Raw genomic sequence first — 23,704 nt, 5'->3', positions numbered from 1 at the left:
AAACTCAACTTATTAGATTTCTTTTTTTAGCCAGTTAAAAGCTGAGGACAATGACCACATCTTAGTTGTGTTTGTATTATCTCTAGAATTTAACACCATGCCTTGGATATAGTTAATACTCAGGAGATTAAATAGGATTAACAATTTTATTAACCATTTTATTATGCCTTTACTGGGTATCTACTTTTTTTTTTAATCTTCACCCAAGGGTATTTTTCCATTGATTTTCAGATGGAGCAGGTGGGGAGAGAAAGAGAGAAAGAGAAACATTGATGTGAGAGAGACACATCAATTGGTTGCCTCCCACATGACCCTGACCAGGGCTGGGGATTGAACTACAACCAAGCTACATACCCTTGACTGGAATCAAACTCTTTGGTCCTCGGGCTAACACTCTTTTTTATTTTATCCTCATCCGAGAACATTTTTCCATCTTTTGTTCAGGTAGAATGGGAGGGAGAGAGGAACAGAGAGAGAGAGAGAAACATCGATGTGAAAGGAACACATCGAGTGGCTGCCACCCACATGACCGACCAGGGCCGGGGACAAACGGCAACCGAGGTATGTGCCCTTAGCGGAAACCGAACCCGGGTCTCTCTGGACCACAGGCCGACGCTCTAACCGCTGAGCCAAACCGGCCAGGACCCAGGCTAACACTTTTAACCACTGAGCCAAACCGGCCAGGGTGAGTATCTACTTTTTTTAACTTCCTCATTAGGATAGTCACATACCAAATTCACCCATTTAAAGTGGGCTGATTAGCCCTGGCCGATGTGGCTTAATTGGTTGGGCACTGTCCTGTGCACCAAGAGCTTGCTGGTTCATTTCCTAGTAAGGGCACGTGCCTGAGTTGGAGGCTCAATCCCCATTAGGGGGCAGGCAGGAGTTAGTGATCAATGTTTCTTCTCCCGTCCTCTCTCTAAAAATCAGTAAACTATATTTTTTAAAGATAAAAAAGAGCCCAGCCGGTGTAGCTTAGTGGTTGAATGTCGACCCATGGACCAAGAGGTCGCCATTTCGATTCCCGGTCAGGGCACATGCCCAGGTTGTAGGCCAAATCCCCATTGGGAGGCATGTAAGAGGTGGCCAGTTGATGTTCTCTCTCACTGATGTTTCTATCTCTCTCTCTCTTCCTCTCTAAAATCAATAAAGAAAAATCTTAAAAAAAAAAAAAGATAAAAAAGAGCCCATTCTGGTATGGCTCAGCGGTTAGAGCTTTGACCTGCAGACCAAAGAGTCACGGGTTCAATTCCAGTCAAGGGCCTGGGTTGCAGTTCAGTCCTCAGCCTGGCTTAGGGTTGTGCGGGAGGCAACCAATTGATGTCTCTCTCTCTCTCTCTCTCTCTCTCTCTCTCTCTCTCTCTCTCTCTCCCCCCACTTCCCACTCTATCTGAAGATAAATGGAAAAATATCCTCAGGTGAGGATTTAAAAAGAAATAAAAGAAAGGACCAATTAATGATTTTCATATTCTCCACAGTTTTAGAACAGTATCTTGCCCCCCAAAAAAAACACTGTGCCCATTTAATGGTCACTCTTCATTTCCTCCCAGTTCCTCTTACCCTAGGTAACCGTTAATCTATTTCTTTATCTGGATTTGCCTGTTCTAGATGTTTCATATAAATAGAAATCATATATGTGGTCTTCTGTGTCTGGTTTCTTTCACTTAGCATAATGTTTTCCAGGGTCATCCACGTAGTAACATATCAGTGCTTCATTTTTTTTTTTTTATCCTCACCTGAGGACATTTTTCGATATTTTGTTCAGATAGAGTGGGAGGGAGAGAGAGAGAGAGAAACATCGACAGGAAAGGGACACATTAAGTGGTTGCCACCCGCACAACTCAACCAGGGCCGGGGACAAACTGCAACAGAGGTACGTGCCCTTAGTGGGAACCGAACCCAGATCTCTCTAGACCGCAGGCCAACGCTGTAACGGCTGAGCCAAACCGGCCAGGGCGCTTCATTCTTTTTTATTGCCAAATAATATTTCATTATAGGGATACACATATTTTTTTATTTGTTCATCAGTTGATAGGTATTTGGGTTGTTTCAGTTTGTTGACTATTGTGAATAATGCTATTTAGGAATTTTCATGTTTAAGTTTTTGTGTAAATGTATGTTTTCATTTCTCTTGGGTAGATAGATACCCAGGAGTAGAATTGCTGGGTCATATGATTTTTCTGTGACATCCTCCTGAGGATCTGCTACACTGTTTCCAAAGCAGCTGGAATTTTACATTCCCACCAGCATTTTTCCTGCATCCTCACCAACACTTGTTAATTGTCTTTCTTTTTCATTCTAGCCATCCTAGTAGATATAAAGTGGTATCTCATTGTGCTTAGGGTTTACATTTTCCTATTGGCTAATGATGTTGAGCATCTTTGCATGTGCTTATTGGCCATTTATATTTCTTTGGAGAAATGTCTATTCATATCCTTTGCCCATTTTTTAATTGAGTTGTGTTTTTTTTGTTTGTCTTTTGTTTTTTTATCCTCACCCGAGAACATTTTTGCGTTTATCTTCAGATAGAGCGTGAGGGAGAGAGGGAGGGAGAGAGAGAAACATCGATGTGAGACAGATGCATTGAGTAGTTGCCACCCACACGACCCCAACCAGGGCCGAGGACAAACTGCAACTGAGGTACGTACCCTTAGCAGGAACTGAACCCGGGACTCTCTGGTCCCCAGGCCGATGCTCTAACCGCTGAGCCAAACCGGCCAGGGCTTGAGTTGTCTTTTTATTGTTGAGTTAGTTATAAGTGTTCTTTATATATTCTAGATGCCTGTCCATTCTCAAATATATGATTCTCAAATATTTTCTGCCATTCTGTGGATTGGCTTTTCATTTTCTTGATAGTGTGCAGCCAATCGATGTGTCCCTCTCATCAATGTTTCTATCTCTCTCTCCCTCTCTCTCTAAAGTCCATAAAAACATATTAAAAAATATATATATATATATATATATATATATGAAGAAAGGACTGTATCAAAACAATAACCTTTGTTGGCCAAGATAATGAAAATAAAGAGCAAAGAATGGGTGAGACATTTGGGGGAAAGAATTAACAAGACTTAGCAACATTAAACCACCTAACTCAGACATTAAATGTCCCAGTCATTTCTTTTGTTTTGTTAATCCTCATCTGAGAATATTTTTCTATTGTTTTTTAGAGAGAGTGGGAGGGAAGGGGAGGAAGAGAGAGAGAGAGAAACATCAGTATGTCTCTACACATTGAGGTTGGTTGCCTCCTGTACAACCCTGACCAGGACCAGGGATTGAGCCTGCAACCCAGGTACGTGACCTTGACTGGGAATTGAACTTGCGACCCTTTGGTCTGAGAGCCAGTGTTCTAACTGCTAAGCCACACTGGCCAGATCAGTCCTAGCCATTCTTTTCTTTTTGAATTATCTCCTTTTTCTTGACTTAAGCAGTAATCTGTTGATCTTGCAGCTATTCTTGCTCCTTTCTGATCTCCACTCTTCAATCTGAGAGAACCTTTTTCAAAGGCAAATCTGGTCATATTGGTTCCCTGTTTAAAACAAAATTTTTAACAAGACCATCCTCTATCTCCCTTCCAGGTACCAAGGCAAAGAAACAAAGTACATTGCCATTTAAACCAATCAAAAAAGGAAAGAAGAGAAGCCCTTGGTCTGATTCGGAATCAGATATGAGCGGTAATGAAAGTGATTTTGATGTCCCTCCACGGGAAGTAGAACCACGAAGAGCAGCAAGTAAGAAAACCTAACGAGCATGTAGATATATTAAGAGATTTGAATGGCGAATATATTTAGGGCACTTAATTCCAGAAGTTGTTATATCTTAGAGCAGTAATTATATTAATTTTCTTAAAAACTAAAGCATCACAATGATTTTAGATTTTATTGGAGTTGATGAGGTAAACATCAATTATTTATAAGAATAAATACTTCAGCCCTGACTTGTTTTGCTCAGTGGTTGGAGCATTGGCCTGCGGACCAGAGAGTACAGGGTTCGGTTCCTGCTGGGGGCATGTACCAAAAAAATAACAAAAAAAAAAACAAAAAACAATAAAGATAAGTTTTAAAAATAAATAAATAAATACTTCGCGTAAAGGTAAACGTGGGCATTATAACTCCTGATCTGTTTCCTTGCCTGATATGAAATTGCATTTGATTATATTTATCTTGTGGCCCTCAAGTGAGGGCAGGACAGACTTTGTTTTTTAAATCCTCACCCGAGGACATTTTTTCATTTTTTGTTCAGATAGAGTGGGAGGGAAAGAGAGGAAGAGAGAGAGAGAAACCGATGTGAAAGGGACACATCGAGTGGCTGCCTCCCACATGGCCCAACCAGGGCCAGGGACAAACTGCAACCACGGTACATACCCTTAGCGGGAACCTAACCCGGGTCTCTCTGGACCGCAGGCCGACGCTCTAACCACTGAGCAAAACCGGCCAGGGCTAGGACAGACTTAAGAAAAAAGTCATACCTGTTTCATTGTGGTACCTCTATTCAATAAAGTAGAAAACTTATGATACTGTTTTCTAAAACTTGATTAAATGCAGGTTTTCTTTTTTCTTTTTTTTTTTTTTAATCCTCACCTGAGGATATTTTTTCCATTTTTTGTACAGATAGAGTGGGAGGGAGAGAGAGAGAGAGAAACATCGACGTGAAGGGACACATCGAGTGGCTGCCACCCGCACGACCAACCAGGGCCGGGGACAAACTGCAACCGAGGTACATGCCCTCAGCGGGAACCGAACCCGGGTCTCTCCGGACCACAGGCCGACGCTCTAACCGCTGAGCCAAACTGGCCAGGGCTTTTTTCTTTTTTTTTAATGCAGGTTTTAAGTAATGTAGCTTTTAAAAGGAAGCTACTTGTCCATTTTTTAAAATATGTTTTTATTGATTTTTTAGAGAGAAAGGAAGGGGGGGAGAGAGAGAGAGAAACATCAATCGACTGCCTCCTGCATACCCCTCACTTGGGATCGAGCCCGGGACCTGGGCATGTGCCCTGACTGGGAACTGAACCAGGACCTTTGCAGTCCATGGGATGATGCTCAGTCCACTGAGCTACACCTGCCAGGTGCTACTTATCCATTTAAATGGTAGTATAGTGTGAGGCAAGACCTTAACCTAAAGGGGGAGAAGGGTTCTATAGAACGAGGTAATATAAGGTAACAACAGACTGGAAGAAATGGGGGAAAGAAGTCATATTAAAGGTTGAAACAAGGACAATATATTCCTTGATTTATGTTTCTCCTGTTTGCTTCTGTGGCTCAAGATTCTGCCAGAAAAGACGACGTGCGTGACCTGGTTCATAATAAAAATTATGTACTCAAAAAAGTAAAGCATCTTTTAGGACATTAAACTGAAGCTTAAATCTTCATGAAATATTAAATCAATTTGTGGATTAAATATTATCCTCTTCGTATGTTCTTAATAGCAAAAACCAAATTCACAATAGATTTGGATTCAGATGAGGATTTCTCAGATGTTGATAACAGTGAAGATGAAGATGCCAGTCCAGTGAAGACCAAAATTCCCCCAAAGTATGTATCTTCTCGAATAAGGATTTTAACATGATTATTTTACTAGCTAATGATATATTCTTTGTTGTTTGACACATTTAGAGTTGGTTGTCAGGATGTAATGTTTTTTATTCTAGACGTACAAACAAGGACCCGAAGCCACAGAAGAGCACCACGTCAGGTATGTATTAAAGTAAAAATAGTGAGCTGTCTGCCCTACTGGGGCCTAGACCCACCTGGGTCCTAATCCCGACTACATTAGCCAAGCCTGCCTTTGAAATTAAATGTGGGTTCTAGTTACCATTACATTGATGTTGTTCTCTTGTTTTAGTTTTGCAAATAAATAGGTTCTACACTTAATGTACTAAAAGTATCATGTGTTTGCCAGGTACTATACTAGGTGCTAGAGATACAAAAAAATAACTGTTTTTGCTAATGAAGAGGCCAAAAATTAGCACAAAATTATAAGAGTGTGTTGGAAATGTTCCCAGAAAGTCACAGACTTGGTGTTTAAATAGGAATTCATAGGAGGGACAATGCAGTAAGTGGCTTTTCCTATGTTGCTTTTATGTACTGTTTCCCTTTTCCTTTGTAGTCATAGATGTTGATGTCGATGATGCCAAGGATGAAGCCAAGGACAATGTACCGCTTTCCCTGAGCTCACCTGCTGCTGACTTCCCAGTTGAAATAGAAATCGTGAACCCTGCTCCTAAAAAGAAAGTGACAGTGAAGAAGACAGCGGCAAAAAGTAAGCCTGAGTCTTGGGGATGGGTCAGTAACGTGGGGGTTGCTCCAAGTCCATTTTAATTTGTTATTCCCAAATTTTACTATTAGTATTGAAATTAAATATTTTCCAAATGAAAGTAAATCCAATCTCTTAAATCTTTATAATCAAAACTGGTGGTCAAAAGGTTTAAAATTAGCATGTTTCTCGAAGTGCCAGGCATTATCCAGCTCATTTCTATGACTGGGGCAGGATTTATACACAGTTGTAAATGTTTAAGATAAAACACACTTATTTTTTAAATGGATGCCTAAGAACACTGATTCTCTGATGTACTTTCAGTTCTAGTAGATTGTCTTTTCCTATGTTAAGTATAAGCAGTCAACAGGTTGCTAAAGAAAGTTCCCAATGAAAACAGTTCATCTGAGAGTGGCCCTGAGAATGGCTGTGTTGACTTGCAGGTCAGACTTCCACCTCTGCTGCAGGTGCCAAAAAAAGGGCTGCACCAAAAGGAACCAAAAAGGATCCAGACTTGACTTCTGATGCCCCTCAAAAGCCTGATCCCCCCAAAACCAAGATTCGCCGCAAAAGGAAGCCATCCACTTCTGATGATTCCGACTCTAATTTTGAGAAAATGATTTCTAAAGCAGTCACAAGCAAGGTGAGTGTGTATCCTAACCAGTCCTTTTGCTGTAGGTGTTTTAAAACATAATACCCTGGCTGGTGTGGTTCAGTGGTTAGAGTGTTGGCCTGCACACCAAAGGGTCATGGGTTCAATTCCCAGTCAAGGACACGTACCTGGATTGCAGGTTGTATCCTGGCCCCGGTCAGGGCACGTACGAGAGGCAACCAATCGATGTTTCTCTCTCTTTTTTCTTTACCTCTCCCTCCGTTCCACTCTCAGAAAATCAATGGAGAAAATGTCCTCAGGTGAGGATTAACCAAAAAAATAAATAAACATAGCTAAACTTGCTCTTAGTAATTGGCACATTTTTAAGAAAATAGATTAAAATCCTCATAATTCGTTACCTTTTGCTGTATTTAGTTTAGTAACAAAGTTACCACTTACTCCATGAGAGAGTTGCCTTAGATCTATTTTAGAGAGAGAGAGATAGAAACATCGGTGTGAGAGAGAAACATTGGTCGGCTGCCTCCTGCAGGACCCCCACTGGGGATCCAACCCACAACCCAGGCATATTCCCTGACCAGTTATCTAACCGGGACCTCAGTCCATGGGACGATGCTCAGTCCACTGAGCCACAGTGGCCTGGCAGATCTATTTCTTATTACATATTGTAAGGTGGAAAACTTGAATTGTAGCCTATTGATATATTTTTTACATTGAAATTCTGTTGTCAAGTTGACATGTGCAAATTACTTGGGCTTTTCTCTTAGAAATCCAAGGGAGAGGGTGACGACTTCCACGTGGACTTAGACTCAGCTGTGGCTCCTCGGGTAAAGTCTGGCCGGGCAAAGAAGCCGATCAAGTACCTTGAAGAATCAGATGAAGATGACCTGTTTTAAAATGTGAGATGACTATTTTAAGTAATGATCTTATTGAGTCCAAGACTGGTTTTAGTTGACCTCAATCTCTCCATTTCCTCCCCTTGAATTTAGTTTGAGGAAGACAGTTTTAATCTGAAACCATCAAAGTGAAGTGTGTAGACCACAGTGTCCCTTATCCTTTTGTAACACTGCCTAAACGGTGATCCATCCCGTGGGCATTGTTTTCTTCTCTGCTGTCTCTGTTTTCAGTCTGTTTTCTTTTGTCTTTAAAATCTGATTTTACTTCTGGATTCTAGAGATGGTTATGCGGTCACTTCAGCATAATGTCATTTACTGACCATACATTAAGCTCAACTTGGAGCACTTTGATATAAAAGTGTCTGTCAGCTGTGCCTCCTTCCCTGGAGCTTCCATAAACAGGAAGTAGAGCTTGGCTCATTCTGTTTTCTCTTAGTTGTGCAGGTAATTTTCCATCAGATAGATTTTATAGTTCTAGTACAAATATACTCTCCACTCAGTCTTTTTTGAATTTATGTTCAAGCAATGAGAACTTGCTCATACTCTGCGTATTCTTTAGAATATCAGCAGAGGCTAAAGAAAAACACCTGGCTGTTAACCTCAACACAGTCAACAGGATGAATGAAATTATACCCTAGGTTATGTGACTATCTCACTTTTGACTTTTCTCCTCTTGCTGTCTCTGTATGAATTTCCCAAAGACCAGATTTCTAGGGAGGTCTGGATTGCAGAAAAGGGGGTCAGTGTTCACTCAAAGAGCTTACGTATTTTCTTGACGCCATACTCAGCACTGAGCCGTTATATCCATTTTGGAAATCTCCATCATTTTCAACTTGTAAACTTTTTAAGACCTTTCTGCATTTTACATGTGTGTGACTTCAGTGGTGTTATCAATGTTTTTGTAAATATTTACTATGTTTTTCTATGTAGCTGAATTCCAACAATTTTGTACTTCAATAAACATTCTAAACATTGCAGCCCGTTGATTGCCTTTGTTCCTCTGCATTACACCTCTTACTTACGTACCCTCTTCACTTCCTTTTTTTTTTTTTAAGCGTTTAGACACCTTTTTTTCCCCCTACTTCCTTTTGAGAACTATTCTGATCACATTCTGATGTTTCTGGCTGCCCCTGGCCGTAGTGACTGGTCTAAGAAGGCACCATGACTTAATCGGGGCCAACAGGTTTTATTCCAGGGATTTTATACATGAGTCCAAAGATTTTCTCCTCCACACTCTAAAGGCCTTGGCCCTAAGTCAGTAAATAGTTTTAAATATGTATATCTTTTTTTAAATGATTATCTGTTTTAACAACTTAAAATTTTTTTTCCTTTATTGATTTTAGGGAGAAAGGAAGGGAGAGAGAGAGATGGAAACATCAATGAAAGAGAACATCAACTGGCTGCTCCTGCATGCCCCCCGCTGGGGATCAGGCCCACAACCTGGGCATGTGCACTTACTGGTGATTGAACTGGTGACCTCTTGGTGCCTGGGTCCATGCTCAACCACTAAGCAACACCAGCCAGACCAACTTTTTTAAAAATATATTTTTATTTATTTTTTTAGGGAGAGAGAGAGAGAAACATTGATGGAGAGAGAAACCTCGATCGGCTGCCTCCTGCTTGCAGTGGGGATCAAGCATATACAACCCAGGCACGTGCCCTGACCGGGAATCAAACTGGGGCCTCTCAGTCCACACGACGATGCTCAATCCACTGAGCCACGCTCAACAACTATTTTGATAAACCTGGTCAACTACTTGATATCAGTCAATTATATTGCGGGAACTGGCTAATTGAAAAAAAAAAGATATGCGCCCTGGTTCGGTTCCCGCTAGGGTCACGTACCAAAAGAAAAACAAAGATAAGTTAGATAAATCCAACCCCTCCTCACACCTTCACCAAAGTTAAGTTCAAATAGACTAAATATTTAAATGTCAAAAATAAAACTTTTTAAAAGGTACTAGAAGTAATCTTGAGTTACAGAGAGAAAACCTAAACATATCCCCAAGGGTACTGTTGACAAAAATATGGAAAAATGATCTCTTTCATCAGAATCTGGACAAAAGGTCAGGCTCTTTCTCCCAACAATTCTCAATTTAAGAAATGTAGTTCAAGCCCGGCTGGTGTGGCTCAGTGGTTGAGTGTGGACCCATGTGCCAAGAGGTTGCCGGTTAGATTCCCGGTCAGGGCACATGCCCAGGTTGTGGGCCTGATCCCCAGTGGGGGGCATGCTGGAGGCGGCCAGTCAATGTTCTCATTGATGTTTCTATCTCCCTCTCCCTCTAAAATCAATAAAGAAAAAATATATATATAAAAAAAAATTTAGTTCAAGAAAAGAATTGAACATGTGCAAAAAGCTAAGTAAAGACACAAGTTCTGGTAACACAGGAAATACCAATATTGTAGTTACAATTTTGCAAAATGCTACTAGTGGGCAAAGTGCATAAAGGATCTGTATTATTTCTCACAACTACATGTAAATCTACAATTATCTTCCCAAAATCCATATACAAAGATATTGCATACCTGTAATAATAAAGTGAAAGTAACCTAAATGTTCAAACCGGGAAATTTAGTAAAACAATTAGTTTAGCCCTGGCCAGTTTGGCTCAGTGGTTAGAGCATCCACCTGTGGTCCGGAGAGACCCAGGTTCAGTTCCCGCTAAGGGCATGTACCTCGGTTGCAGTTTGTCCCCGGCCCTGGTTGGTCGTGCGGGTGGCAGCCACTCGATGTGTCCCTTTCACATCGATGTTTCCCTCTCTCTCTTCCTCTCTCTCCCTCCCACTCTGTCTGTACAAAAAATGGAAAAATGTCCTCCGGTGAGGATTAAAAAAAAAAAAAAAATTAGTTTAAATTATTGCACAATGAGAACTACCAGAGTGATCATGTATATTATTGATCGATTGACTTGAAAGGATACTCAGGACACTGCAGTGAAGAAAGCAGGTTGCAAATCAAAGGTGAAATCCCTGTGTGGTAAGGACACATTTGCTAACAAAATAGTGGGAGAAAAGCATATGCACCCTCTTTAGAAAGAAAAATAATCAGAAACATTTCCCTGTGGAAAGTAGAAGTTGACTCCTGCTCAGTAAAGGACTTGCTAACTAAGAAGGCTGCAAGGAGCACTCCTTGCCTCTTCATACCTGACGCCACTGGCATTCCAGGAGATAAAAATTCTAGTGCCAGTCAACTTAGTGATTATATTCATGTAGACCCTTTACAGAATGTATTGATTTCCTACACATATGAAACACTGCTTAGATAAATAGATACTATCAATTATAAGTTACCAAAACAAAACATTTCTTGAGAAAATGAGGGGTTCAAAACTTGTATTAGTTGATAAATGTGTTCTGCTGCAATGGGACTTCTTAAGTGATTTCTGGCCGCTTTTCCTGAAACCCAAACAAACTGTTTTAACGCATTAACTGTTTCTTCAAGGGTAATGGATATCTGTTCTTGCCACCCAATACCCCCTTTCCTCAGCAATTCCATTTCTTTCTTTTTTTTATCCTCACCCGAGGACATTTTTTCATTTTTTATTCATATAGAGTGGGAGGGAGAGAGAGAGAGACATCGACATGAAAGGGACACATCGAGTGGTTGCCACCCGCACAACCCAACCAGGGCCGGGGACAAACTGCAACCGAGGTATGTGCCCTTAGCGGGAACCGAACCCAGGGCTCTCTGGACTGCAGGCCAACACCCTAACCACTGAGCCAAATCGGCCAGGGCAGCAATTCCACTTCTTGGAAATTGAAAAGCAAAATGTTTAGGTCCAAAAGCAGTCACTGAAGCATTACTTACACTGGTGAAAAATGGAACAGCATAGGTGTCCCACATTGGAAGAACTGGTTAAGCTAGTAGTACATCCTTACCTACCATGTAACACAGCCATTAAAAGTCATGTTTTCACAGAACATTTACTAGCACAGGAATGTTACGTTGGGTAGCGGGGGTGAGGGGAGACAAAACTGTATAATTTGTCAAAACTCATCGAATTGTATTATAAAATGGTGCATTTCATTGTAAGTTATACTGCAATAAAGTAGGGAGGAAAAGCTATCTTTTAGACAGTATGGGGCTCAAAAATCAGTGCTTCTCAAACTTGTGTTTACAAATCCCTTAGAAATCTTGATAAAAATTGCAGGTTATGATTCAGTAAGTCTATTACTAACAAGTTCCTGTTGATGTCAGTGCTGTTGGTTGGAGACCTTACTCGGAATAGCAAAGGAGTCAACTACCTACCAGTGCCTCTCTCTGTGGCCCCTGGACCAGCAGTATCAGCGTGACCTGACAGCTTGTTAGAAATTAAAGTCATTGGGCCCACCTCAGAACTTTCTTAAAGGCACTTTTTTTTTCTTTATTGATATTACAGAGAAAGAGAGAGAAAAAAACATCAATGAGAGAGAACATCGATTGGCCAACTCCTACATGCCTTACACTGGGGATCGGGCCCACAACCTGGGCATGTGCCCTGACTGGGAATCGAACCAGTGACCTCTTGATGCATGGGTCAATGCTCAGCCACTGAGCCACACCAGCCAGGCAAAAGCACTTATTTTTAAAAGCACTGTAGTTCATTCTGATGCAGCTAAAATATGAGAAGCAGTGCTATATGCACTGAAAGGCCTACTGCAGCAAAATGTCGGCTGCTTTTGTCCACATAATGAGATTGGAGTGATTTTTGTTTTCTTTGTATCTTCCTATAGTTTATAAAAATAATGTTATGGCCCTGGCCAGTTTTGCTCAGTGGTTAGAGCGTTGGCCCACGGTCCAGAGAGACCCGGGTTCAGTTCCCGCAGTTTGTCCCCGGCCCCGGTTGGGGTCGTGTGGGTGGCAGCCACTCAACGTGTCTCCCTCACATCGATATTTCTCTTTCTCTCTCTTCCTCCCTCTCTCCCTCCTGCTCTATCTGAAGATAAATGCAAAAACGTCCTCCGTGAGGATAAAAAATAATGTTATGTGTTCTCCTTCAAAATGAAAATAACTTAATAATGTTTTTCTGGTTATAAAGGTAACAGATTGGCTCTAGTCCTAACGTGAGGTGGAGCTGGTACCGCCCCAGGAATCGATCTCAGGTGCTTTCCTCACTCCCTCGTGTGCTGCACCACTGCGCCTCTGAGCAGGGTGTCTGCAGGTTGCCGGAAAACTGTGCTGGTTAATTGTATGTGTCAACCTGAGTGTGCTAAGGGATGCCCAGATAACTCGTAAAATATTTCTGAATATGTCTGTGACAATGTCTCCGGAAGAAATTAGCATTTGAATCAATAAACTGAGCAAAGAAGATTACCCTCGCTGATGCAGGTGGGCATCATCCATTCTGTTGAGGCCCTGAATAGAAACAGGTGGAGGGTCCGGCCAGTGTGGCTCAGTGGTTGAACGTCAACCCTGTGCATCAAGAGGGCGCCTGTTCGATTCCCGGTCAGGACTCATGCCCAGGTTGTGGGCCCGATCCCCAGTGGGGGCATGCAGGAGGCAGCCAATCAATGTTCTCGCTCATTGATGTTTCTGTCTCTCTCTCTCCTTCTCACTTCCTCTCTCTCTAAAATCAATAAAGGAAAAAAAGACAAAAAGGTGGAGGAAGAGCGAATTTGGTATCTCTAAGCTGAGACATCTAATCTTCTGCCTTTGGACACTGGTGCTCCTGATTCTCAGACCTTAGGACTCAGATTTACATCACTGGCCTGGTTTTCAGCCCTTCAGGCTCAGACCGAGTTACTCCACCTATCATCAATGTTAAGTGAGGACTTACTGTATATCCTACTGGCTCTGTTTTTCTGGAGAACCCTGACTAATAGAAACTGCAAAGTCCATTTTAGTACCTAAGGAACCCAGGACCACCTGGGCCAGCCTCAGTTCTGAATGCTGCAAGTAAGTTCACCTGGAGTTTCTCTTGTCTTAAGAATCATTTACTTGATCCTTTTTTATTAGAAAGACTGACCTTTCCCACCTGATCCTAAAGATAGTAATAGGATACAGTCATATAACATGCCATGTCTTTGCTGAACCAGTTTTAAAACTTTAACAAAGAGCAGTTCCTCACTGGCATAGTGTTTGCTGTTGACGGCATCGAACGCCCTTGTCGTAAGGTGGTTCTTGTCTGTGTAGTCATTTCAGGCCATGTTCGTGTGTGAACCAATGACAGTAGACACCTTCACATCCAGGGAACGTCGGTGTCACTACACTGCCTTCTAGATAAGAGTAACAGCCTTGGCCGGTTTGGTTCAGCGGTTAGAGCATCGATCTCAGCCCGAAGGGTCGAAAGTTCGATTCCCGGTCGAGGTCATGTACCTGGGCTGCAGGTTCGGTCCCTGGCCCTGGTCGGGGTCTTGCAGGAGGCAACCAATTGACGTGTCTCTCTCACATCAATGTTTCTCTCTTTCTCCTTTCCACTCTCTAAGAAAATCAATGAAAAATATCAAAGAGAGAGAGGGAGAGACATGCACACACAGTAACTTGGCAATAAAGGGCAGCTCTGCAGAACAGTCATATGAAACATGTGTCCTACAAGTAGATGTGTTGCAACAATGTCAAAAAAATTAGTGTAAAGAATTGTTGAATTTTGCCTATTCAGTTGTGAGGATTTAAAATGCTAAAAGAGCCCTGGCTGGTTTGGCTCAGCGGTTACAGCACCGGCCCATGGATCAAAGAGTCGCGAGTTCGATTCCAGTCCTCAGTTGTGGTTCATCCCCGGTCCGGATCAGGGTCGTGCAGGAGGCAACCAGTCAATGTGTCCCTCTCACGTCGATGTTTCTCTCCCTCCCTCCCCCGCAACGCTATCTGAGATAACTGGAAAAATATCCTCAGGTGAGGATTTAAAAAAATAAGTGAAATAGCCCTGGCCGGTGTGGCTAAGCGGTTAGAGCGTCCGCCTGCGGTCCGGAGAGACCCGGGTTCAGTTCCCGCTAAGGGCATGTACCTCGGTTACAGTTTGTCCCCGGCCCTGGTTGGTCATGCGGGTGGCAGCCACTCAATGTGTCCCTTTCACATCGATGTTTCCCTCTCTCTCTCTTCCTCTCTCCCTCCCACTCTGTCTGTACAAAAAATGGAAAAATGTCCTTGAATGAGGATAAAAAAAATAAGTGAAATAAAATAAAATGCTACAAGATTGGTGGGCGCGATGTCACTTCTGGGCACCACCGGAAAGCTTTCCTGCGGCCGCCACCTGCCCCACTGTTAAGTGTTCTCTGCAGTGACAATTTACCTGTGGAGACAGTTTGCAAAGCTGCTGGGCTGTGGCTAGTGTTCAATCCAGAATCACCTTCACAATATTTGTCAACCACATTAAAGCGGGTGCTGTTGAGATGACTAAAGAGACAATCATTTCCATTAAAGCACCTTCTGAAGAGCCTTGTAGTCTTAACTTTTCCGTTTCTACAACCCCCAGACACTAGAACCTTTCACAGCTGATTTAAGGTGCAGCCCACCAGCTGATTTGCATAAGGTTGGACAGTTGTAACTCCTGATAATGACATCTCTAGAGCAAGCGGTCAAGTTGCTCTTGAAAACTACACTATTTATTGAGTCAATTACATGTTGATTTCTTTGCAGTTGGCTACACTTATTGGTTGAGTTCTTGTCAAGCTCATCCTGTTTACAGCTGGTCTGCAAAATACTGTGCTACATTTTAACATTTAGCAAGAATAGCATTTAATAAGAATGGCCCAGACCCGGGTTCGGTTCCCGCTAAGGGCACGTACTTCGGTTGCAGTTTGTCCCCGGCCCTGGTTGGTCGTGCGGGTGGCAGCCACTCGATGTGTCCCTTCATGTCGATGTTTCTCTCTCTCTCTCCCTCCCACTCTATCTGTACAAAAAATGGAAAAAATCCTCGGGTGAGGATAAAAAAAAAACAACAAAAGACAGAGAAGGAAGAAGAGGAAAGAGAGAAATGTGTGATGATAACTCTGTCTTTTACCTCCTCAGAAGAATTGCAGTACAGACCAGCATTAACCTTTTCTTTTTAAAACAAATTTACTGAGGTATAATTTATATACATAAAATGTACCCATTGTGAGTGTACAGATTGAGGTCTTTTAACAAATGCATATTCCTGCATAACCACCATCACAATCAAGACAAAATATTTCCATCACCTCACAAAGTTCTTATGTGTCTCTAACCCCGACCCCAGACAGACATTGATCTGATTCCTACTATTAAAGGTTAGTTTTACTTATTCGAGAACTTCTTATACATGGAATCACACAGTATGCATGCTTTTATGTGTCTGGCTTCTTCCATTTGGCGTTGTATTTTTGAAATTCATGTTGCACGTATCAATAGTTCCCTCTTTTTTATTTTTTAAATTATTGTTTTGTTAATCCTCACCCAAGAATGTTTTCCATTGATTTTTAGATAGAATGGAAAGGAGGGAAAGGGATGGGGTGAGAGAGAGAGACATCCATGTGAGAGACACCTGGATCGGTTGCCTTCTGAATGTGCCCCAACCAGGTTTCAAACCTGCAACCTAGACACATGCTGGTGACCTTAAGGTGTGTAGGACAATGCTCCAACCCACCCAACCAAGCGACACCAGCTGGGGCTAGTTTCCTCTTTTTTTAATTGCTGGATGTTATTCCATTGCATGGATTGTTTATCTTTTCACCTGTTGATGGACACTGGGTTGTTTCCAGTTTGGGCCTATTATAAACAAAGCTGTTAGGAACATTGGCGTGTTTTTTAATAGGCGTATTTTCTCATCTCTTAGGTAAATACCTCAACGTAGATTTGTTGGGTTATGTATTACATATATGTTTATCTTTATAAGAAACTGCCTTTTCAAAGCATTTGTATCATTTTACTTTCCCCCTTACATTTATCCTCAGTACTTCTGGAGTCAGATTTGTTTCTTTTCAGTAAGACAGTATCTTCATTGGCCTCAAAGTGGCCCAGTACATCCTGATGAGTGCAAAATGATGCACCAGTAAATGTTCTCTTAGCGGGAGGAAAGGAATCCCAATCCATAGGTGACTCTGTCTGCTGCCTCTAGTAAATTTCCGTGACTTTCCAGATCCCGGCCAAGGGCAGCCCTTAGGACCCAGGAGTATTGTGTTTAGGGAGGAAGTCACTTTGGTGTGCCCACCAAAGTGAGTTCATCTGATCCCACTTCTGCCCTCTGGGCGAGGGGGAGAAGGCTGAGGACCCGAGGCTACAGGAAGTGATTGTGGCACTCACACAACCTGGCACTTACAAGCAGGGGCCATTCACAGCTGCCTAGCGGGGAAGGGAACTTGGAAACATGGCTCTTGATGACTTAGATCCTTACCCTTTCCCCAGCCCAATCCCAAAGCAGTTTCTCTCACCTGTCTGTTCCCTCTGGGCTTTCAAAGAAAGGAAGCGAGGGATCCCCAAGTCCCTTGTTCACTCAGATGAGGCCACCTGCAGGTCCCAGCCACCGTCAGGCCCAGTCACTGTCCTTTCTGAGCAAAGTTACTACATGTACAACCCAGAAATGGGAGAAACGGGAAAAGAGACCAGGTGGGGGCCTCCAGTTGGCAATAATGACTTCTCTGCTCAAGAACAAGAGAGGATAGGACTTGGCAGAGACACATAAAGGAAGGCCCAGAGGGGCAGTGCTTGGAAGGACCCCAGGACAAGATGACAAGCCAGAGTAGCAAGGCTTCCGTCTTCCTTGAGAGAAACCGCACAGGAGCAGCTTGGTGGGGGGCAGACTTGGAAGGGAACTGAGTTTCTCTGACTCCCCAAGTCAGTGTGGAGGGCCAACACCAGAAACAGATTTGTGGCCAAATTCTCCCTTGGGTACAGCCCCCCGCCCCCCCCCGGAGAATAAAGACTACATTTCCCAGCCTTCCTTGTGGCAGACCACCCTGGCCAATGGTATGCAAGTAGGTCACGTGGTAGCTTCCTAGGACGTTTACGAGTGAGAGAGGTTTTTGCATCTTTTGTTTAGTATTTTTGCTGTCACAGCTGCACCTAATCGTTGATAGAGCAAGGGGGGAGGTAAGGCCCGACTGCCAAGCCGGTCCCAGTTGAGGCTGAGGGCCAGAGAGGTGAGGAGCAGGCCTAGGGGAGCGTGTGAGGGACAGACACCGTGCAGCCAGGTGGGGGAAGGCCCGCAGAGGGACAGGCGAAGTGACTAAGATCCAGCCGTGCCCACAGACTTTCACCCCCTCCCCTTTCACTCAGGCTGAGCTTGGGGCAGGAGGGTTTTACCCTTAAACCATTTCGGAGTTTTTGTTTCTACCCAGGACTGGACATTCTGATTACTGATCTCAGACCAAATTGCACGTCGGTGATCACAAACAGGTGTCTAGAGGACACCTGATGAGCACCGGAGGCACAGGACCCACCAGAGTTCTTACCGTCTTGAGGCGAAGAAGACCTGCGCCCTCTGTAACTCCCACCCCGCTCCATTCCTTCATCCACCTGACAGACATTTCCTGAGCATCTACTATATGCCAGAAAGTATTCTAGGTGCTGGGGACAGGACAGGACAGGAAACACCCCAAAACCCTGCCCTCACAAGCTTATGTGATCATGGAAGCGATGGATGCTACGCAGGACAAATAAAAATACGTTGTGTAGCGCTGGCTGGTTTGGCTCAGCAGTCAGAGCATCGGCCTGCGGACCAGAGAGTCCTGGGTTCAGTTCCCGCTAAGGGCACGTACCTCGGTTGCAGTTTGTCCCCAGCCCCAGTGGGGTCGTGTGGGTGGCAACCACTCGATGTTTCTCTCTCTTCTTCCCTCTCTCCCTCCCACTCTGAAGATAAATGCAAAAAATGTCCTCAGGCGAGGATTACAAAAAAAAGTATGTTATATAGCGACTGGTGCAAAGAAAACAGAGCTGAGGAAAGGGATAGGAGGTGGGGGGTCCAGCCCAGTTAGGGCGGCCAGGGAAGGCCTCACTGAAAGACAATATTTCTATAAAGACTTAAACAAATGTAAGAAGGGCACAGGGAAGAGAAAATACAATCGTTTCCTAATGCTGTCACCAGGTACAAACAATTGTGTGCCTACATATGTGTGTCCTGGTGTGACAGACAGGGGAAGTGGCTCCACAGCCCGGCAGGGCAGGCGAGTGCCTGGGACAGCGACAATGTGCACCAGGCAGGACGGCCTCTCGGCCCAGCCCCGGACCTCAAGTACGGCCAAGAATGGAGCCACGTGCCGCCAGCCCTGGTTAGCATCAGCGACACCTCCTCCCTGGCTGGACAGCACTATCTGGGGAGGAGGATGGGCCCCTGAGATTGCAGAGTCTCCTGTGTCTGGCCCTGTGGCATCAGGGGCTGGGGACATCGAGGGGTGACCATGGGCTCTCCACCTCGCACCCCACCCTGGCTCACTACCTCTGCCACTTTCCACTCCCCACAGGCAGACAGGTCTGATGGGGTTTTTCCAGGCTGAGCCAGGGAGCCAGCCCAGCAGGCACCAGGGGAACAGGGCAGGTGCCATTCCTGGACAGTCAGGGGAGAAGAAGGGAGTCCCAGTGCCCCCCTGTGGATGGAGGTCGGGGGTTGGAGAGCAGCTCTGTCAGAAGCAGGAGGCGGTCAGGGCTGGGAGGTCTGCAGTGCCCCCACCCCACTTCCTGTTTGGGGGATGCAGGGCCCCAGCATGTGCTTTCCTTTGGACTTCATCCAGGGCAGTGTCTCCCCACCCAGGCTCACTCCCAAGGGAACCCTGCACAAGGGTGGAAAGAGTTGACCTGGGGTTTTTCCAGGCTGGGCTGGGCCCCTGAGCCAGAGTGGATGACGGGCACATTTCCCACCCCTTCCTGGAATCAGGCTAGGGGGTCCCTGTCAACATGGAAAATTCTACAGGCCCCGTGGCTGAAGGGGAGAGGAACCATCACTGAGCAGGTGAGTCCCGGCACTTCCCTCTCCGGGGGGTAGGCGTAGCCCACCTCCAATGTCTGTGCCTACCAGCTCTGGGGACTGTCTGGCCCTGGGACATCATCTGGGAAGGCCAGCCAGGCCGGACGGAGTTCCATGATGGGCTCAAGAGTATGAACTCAGAACCAGTAGGGTCAGGCATGAGGCTAGGACCTGCTGTTCACCTGCTGTGTGACTGTGGGCAATGGCTTAAACCCTCTGAGTCTCAGCGTCCCTCCTACCAAAGTCATGAAGTCCTCTCATTCGAGTGATGAGCTCTGCACAGGGCCTGGCCAGAGCAGGTGCATCCGTGAGGGAGGGGAATGGTGTACAGGTTGGGCAAACTCCTAGAAAGGCCATGTCTTTTCCTGGCTGCTAAGGTCACCACAGCTTCTCTTGCCACCTACAGCCATAGGAGGTGATTCAATTCAGAGCCTTGTGTGTGGGGGTGGCTTTCTCTCTATTTTCCACATTATAAAAAACATGCTCGTTATAGTAAGTCTAGAAATTACAGAAAGCAGGAAGTAGAAGCTTTTATTTAACTACCAAAGCCAGCCACTCTTGATTCCTAAATGTTTTTCCATGTGGGAGTTTTCTGGGAATGTGTTTTTTATTCTCTGTAACATAGTTAGGACCTTAGCATTAAGATGCAGAGCTGGAAGGAAGCTGGGGTGTCGGCTGGCCCGCCGGCTCAGCCGACAAGCCAGGAGCCTGGCCCAGAAGAGCTCAGGGACTTGTCCAAGGTCACAGCATGGCTGGAACCAGAGCTCCCAGGTGTTTGCTGCCTCTTAAAATACCAGTGACCCCAACACCAGCACCAAACCTCCCTCCAGCCCTGAAGACCGCCTTCAAACAGTCAGTCAGTTGATATCAGATCTATAGGCCTTCCAGTCTGGGGGAGTCTGCTGGGGATCGGCTTTCATGAGGTTCTCTCAATAAGGGGTGCAGCTCTGGTTAACCTCCTCCCCCATTTCCAGATGGAGACACAGCTGTGGGATGGGGAGGGGGTGAGGGTGGGTGAGGCAGGGAAAGGAAAGGCTGGCAGAGTTCAGTAAGGGGTGTGGCCCTATGTCTGTTCCCAAGGGTGGACCCAGCCAACAGGGTCACCCTGTCCCTTTAAGAGCGGGGGGGAGAGCTAGCCCCTCTCGGCCATCCTGTCCTGTCATCCATCCCGGCCAAACCTGAAAGGGAAAATGAAAGAGAGACCAGGAGGAACAGGTCCCAGCCATCTCCCAAGATCCTTCGCTTAGCTCTAACACCTCAGCTCCAGCCACAGGGTGAGTGGGGTCAACTGAGGGGCTGGGGGCTCAGGAGCCTGTGGGGCCTGTGTGCGTGTGTTGGGGAGGCTCTGGGAGATGTGGAAGACTGGAAGCCGAGGGGCACCAGGAAGACGGCGGGAGAGGCCTGGGCCACATCCCTGCCCCATTGGGGTCAGATGGCAGGGGACGGCCAGGACAAAGGACCCTGACAGAATTATGGAAGTGGGGAAACTTTTGTCACCCCACAAGTCAGAGAGAAATTCACTGCAGTAGAAAGGGAAGAGAAAGAAAGACGTGGGGTCCCTGCGGGGCTGTGGCTCCCAGGATACGGAGTTGGGTCTGGAGTCCTGGATTGGAGGCACCTCTCCTGCCCATGGAAAGCAGCCTTGAGCACACAGGGCACAGCTGGGTTTCGCTTCTGCAAACGCAGTCAGGGGTGCCCCGGATGATCTCCAAGTTTCCTTCCTATGAATCTAGGCTCTGGAGGAGCATATGGTCCAACCAAGCAGGCCCGTGGGTTTCAGGCTAAAGCACCAGGGTGCGGCTCCTCCCCAGCACCCATCGGCCCAGGGAAATAGACACCCATAGTTGAGAATCACCGGAAACCCCTCCTGCCCCTGCCCCCATTGCTAACTCCTTTGTTCCCACAAAATTCCTAGGACACCCAGACCTAGCTGACCCCCGACTCACCCTGCAGTTAGAGGAGGTCTAACTGACCTCGCCGGGCGTGGGTGGGTGGGCGCCCTCACTGCCGGCCTCTGACCCCCGCTTCGTCCCCAGCGCCATGGGGGAGTGGGCGTTCCTCAGCTCGCTGCTGGACGCCGTGCAGCTCCAGTCGCCGCTGGTGGGCCGCCTGTGGCTGGTGGTCATGCTGATCTTCCGCATCCTGGTGCTGGCCACCGTGGGCGGCGCGGTGTTCGAGGACGAGCAGGAGGAGTTCGTGTGCAACACGCTGCAGCCGGGCTGTCGCCAGACCTGCTACGACCGCGCCTTCCCGGTCTCCCACTACCGCTTCTGGCTCTTCCACATCCTGCTCCTCTCGGCGCCGCCGGTGCTCTTCGTCATCTACTCCATGCACCAGGCCAGCAAGGAGCCGGGCGGCGCGGCCGCCGAGGAGGGGAAGCCGTGTGCCCGCGGCCTCCCCGAGGGCCCGAGCCCGCCCTGCGCCCTGCGCGCCCGCCGCGCGCGCCGCTGCTACCTGCTGAGCGTGGCGCTGCGCCTGCTGGCCGAGCTGGCCTTCCTGGCGGGCCAGGCGCTGCTCTACGGCTTCCGCGTGGCCCCGCACTTCGCGTGCGCCGGCCCGCCCTGCCCGCACACCGTGGACTGCTTCGTGAGCCGGCCCACCGAGAAGACCGTCTTCGTGGTCTTCTACTTCGCCGTGGGGCTGCTCTCGGCGCTGCTCAGCGTGGCCGAGCTGGGCCACCTGCTCTGGAAGGGCCGCCCGCGCCAAGGTGCCGAGCGCGACAACCGCTGCAACAGGGCGCACGAGGAGGCGCAGAAGCTGCTCCCGCCGCCTGCCCTGGCCCCCCGCCGGGCCGGACCCGACCCCTACGCCCCGCCCGCCTATGCGCACCGGGCGCCGGCCGGCGACAGCGAGGGCGGCAGCGGCCGCAGCAAGGTGTCACTGGCCACGGTCCGCCAAGACCTGGCCATCTAGCACTGCCTCGGGCGGAGGGTGAGGTCAGAGGCCGAACCCTGCCACTGCAGCCCTCGTCGCAGAAGCAAGAAGTGGCTTCTACCAGACCTGTTCCCAGGATGCTGCCCGAGCAGGAGACACGCAGGGGGTGGCCCATGGGGCAGCCTTCGTTCGCACTTCCCTCGTGCTCCCAGCCGAGGGGGCCCAGAAAGAACGGAGGCCGGTCCGATGCCATGAGCCAGGGGGAGAGGAGGCGGCTCAGAGAACAGGTGTAAGTGAGAGCAGAGCAGAGTGGAAAGTGGAGGTGCAGGTGGTGACCTGCTTGTTTTACTGGGGACAAAAACAACTGTGACTCCCGCATCCCGAGATCCTCGTTCAGACTGAGGCGTGGCCTCTGGGTGGGCTCTCTGCCTATGTGCACACATGTACACATGTATACAGTGGAGGTGTGTGCTGTGCACATGTAAAACCTCTGCGAGCCCTTTTGTGTGTGCATGTATGTGTATATCCTGTGGGAGCGCTGTGTGTGCACATGTGTGTGCACATGAACATCCTGTGGGCACGTGTGAGCTCTGGTGGGGGCTCTCCGAGGAGCACTGTGTGTGGGTGGCCAGGATCAGTACCAGCAGCAGCCACAGTGGCTTCCTTCCTACCTGCTCCTGTGGTGGAGCCCACACAGGAAGGGAGGGGAAGAGGCGCCCTGCACCCTGGGCAGGCCTCTGTCTGCTAGGGCTGGTGGGCAGCACCCACACCTGGGCCCATGGCAGGGCCCTCCTCTGGAGGTAGAATGGGGCTGGGCAGTGAGTCCGAGGGCCAGACTCTTCGTTCTAGTTTCATCCTCCTCACCCTGCTGCTGTTTCCCCCAGTTCACAAACATGGTTAAGTCCCCTCCATACTCAGAAGAAATCTCCCCCAAACACACCCCTGGCCCTGCATTTGCTTACAGCCACCCTCCTCCTGGAGGAATGCAACGAGGTGAGCGCAGGCTGCCTCCTGGCCTCCTCTGGTCTCGCCTCTGCCCCCATCTGTCATTCTTCTTTACCGCTCCAGGGGGGCCTCTTTTCATAGGGTCACTCAGGACCTACGTGACATCCAGGGGCTGCCATCTGACTGCACCCTGGGCTGTCAGACCCTGCTGAGCAGGCCACCATGGCCCACTGTGCCCGGTTTTCTCCTACATCCCTGGCCCCGGCCCCTGGTCTCCTCCACACCTCCTCTTC

General features: G+C 47.0%; 2 protein-coding genes across 2 annotated transcripts in view; both read left to right on the top strand.

Annotated features, from left to right (window-relative positions):
- The window catches only part of TOP2A (DNA topoisomerase II alpha), a 32,821-nt gene extending 24,244 nt beyond the window's left edge, over positions 1–8,577 (top strand). The window contains exons 30-35 of the mRNA XM_036268364.1: positions 3,579–3,731; positions 5,426–5,531; positions 5,648–5,691; positions 6,106–6,258; positions 6,696–6,895; positions 7,630–8,577. Of these exons, the coding sequence (XP_036124257.1) occupies positions 3,579–3,731; positions 5,426–5,531; positions 5,648–5,691; positions 6,106–6,258; positions 6,696–6,895; positions 7,630–7,758 (785 nt within the window). The 3' untranslated portion in view covers positions 7,759–8,577. The remainder of the gene's footprint in view (positions 1–3,578; positions 3,732–5,425; positions 5,532–5,647; positions 5,692–6,105; positions 6,259–6,695; positions 6,896–7,629) is intronic.
- Positions 8,578–21,516: 12,939 nt separating this feature from the next.
- On the top strand, positions 21,517–22,505 carry GJD3 (gap junction protein delta 3). Its single transcript, XM_036270013.1, has one exon. The coding sequence runs from the start codon at positions 21,633–21,635 to the stop codon at positions 22,503–22,505; it is 873 nt and encodes a 290-aa protein (XP_036125906.1). The 5' UTR covers positions 21,517–21,632.
- The last annotated feature ends 1,199 nt before the right edge of the window (positions 22,506–23,704 follow it).

Source organism: Molossus molossus, unplaced genomic scaffold, assembly GCF_014108415.1.
Source record: "Molossus molossus isolate mMolMol1 unplaced genomic scaffold, mMolMol1.p scaffold_m16_p_19, whole genome shotgun sequence".
Classification (NCBI taxonomy): Eukaryota; Metazoa; Chordata; class Mammalia; order Chiroptera; family Molossidae; genus Molossus; species Molossus molossus.
The sequence above is the reverse complement of the archived record's forward strand: the minus strand, read 5'-3'. Positions and strand labels throughout refer to the sequence as shown.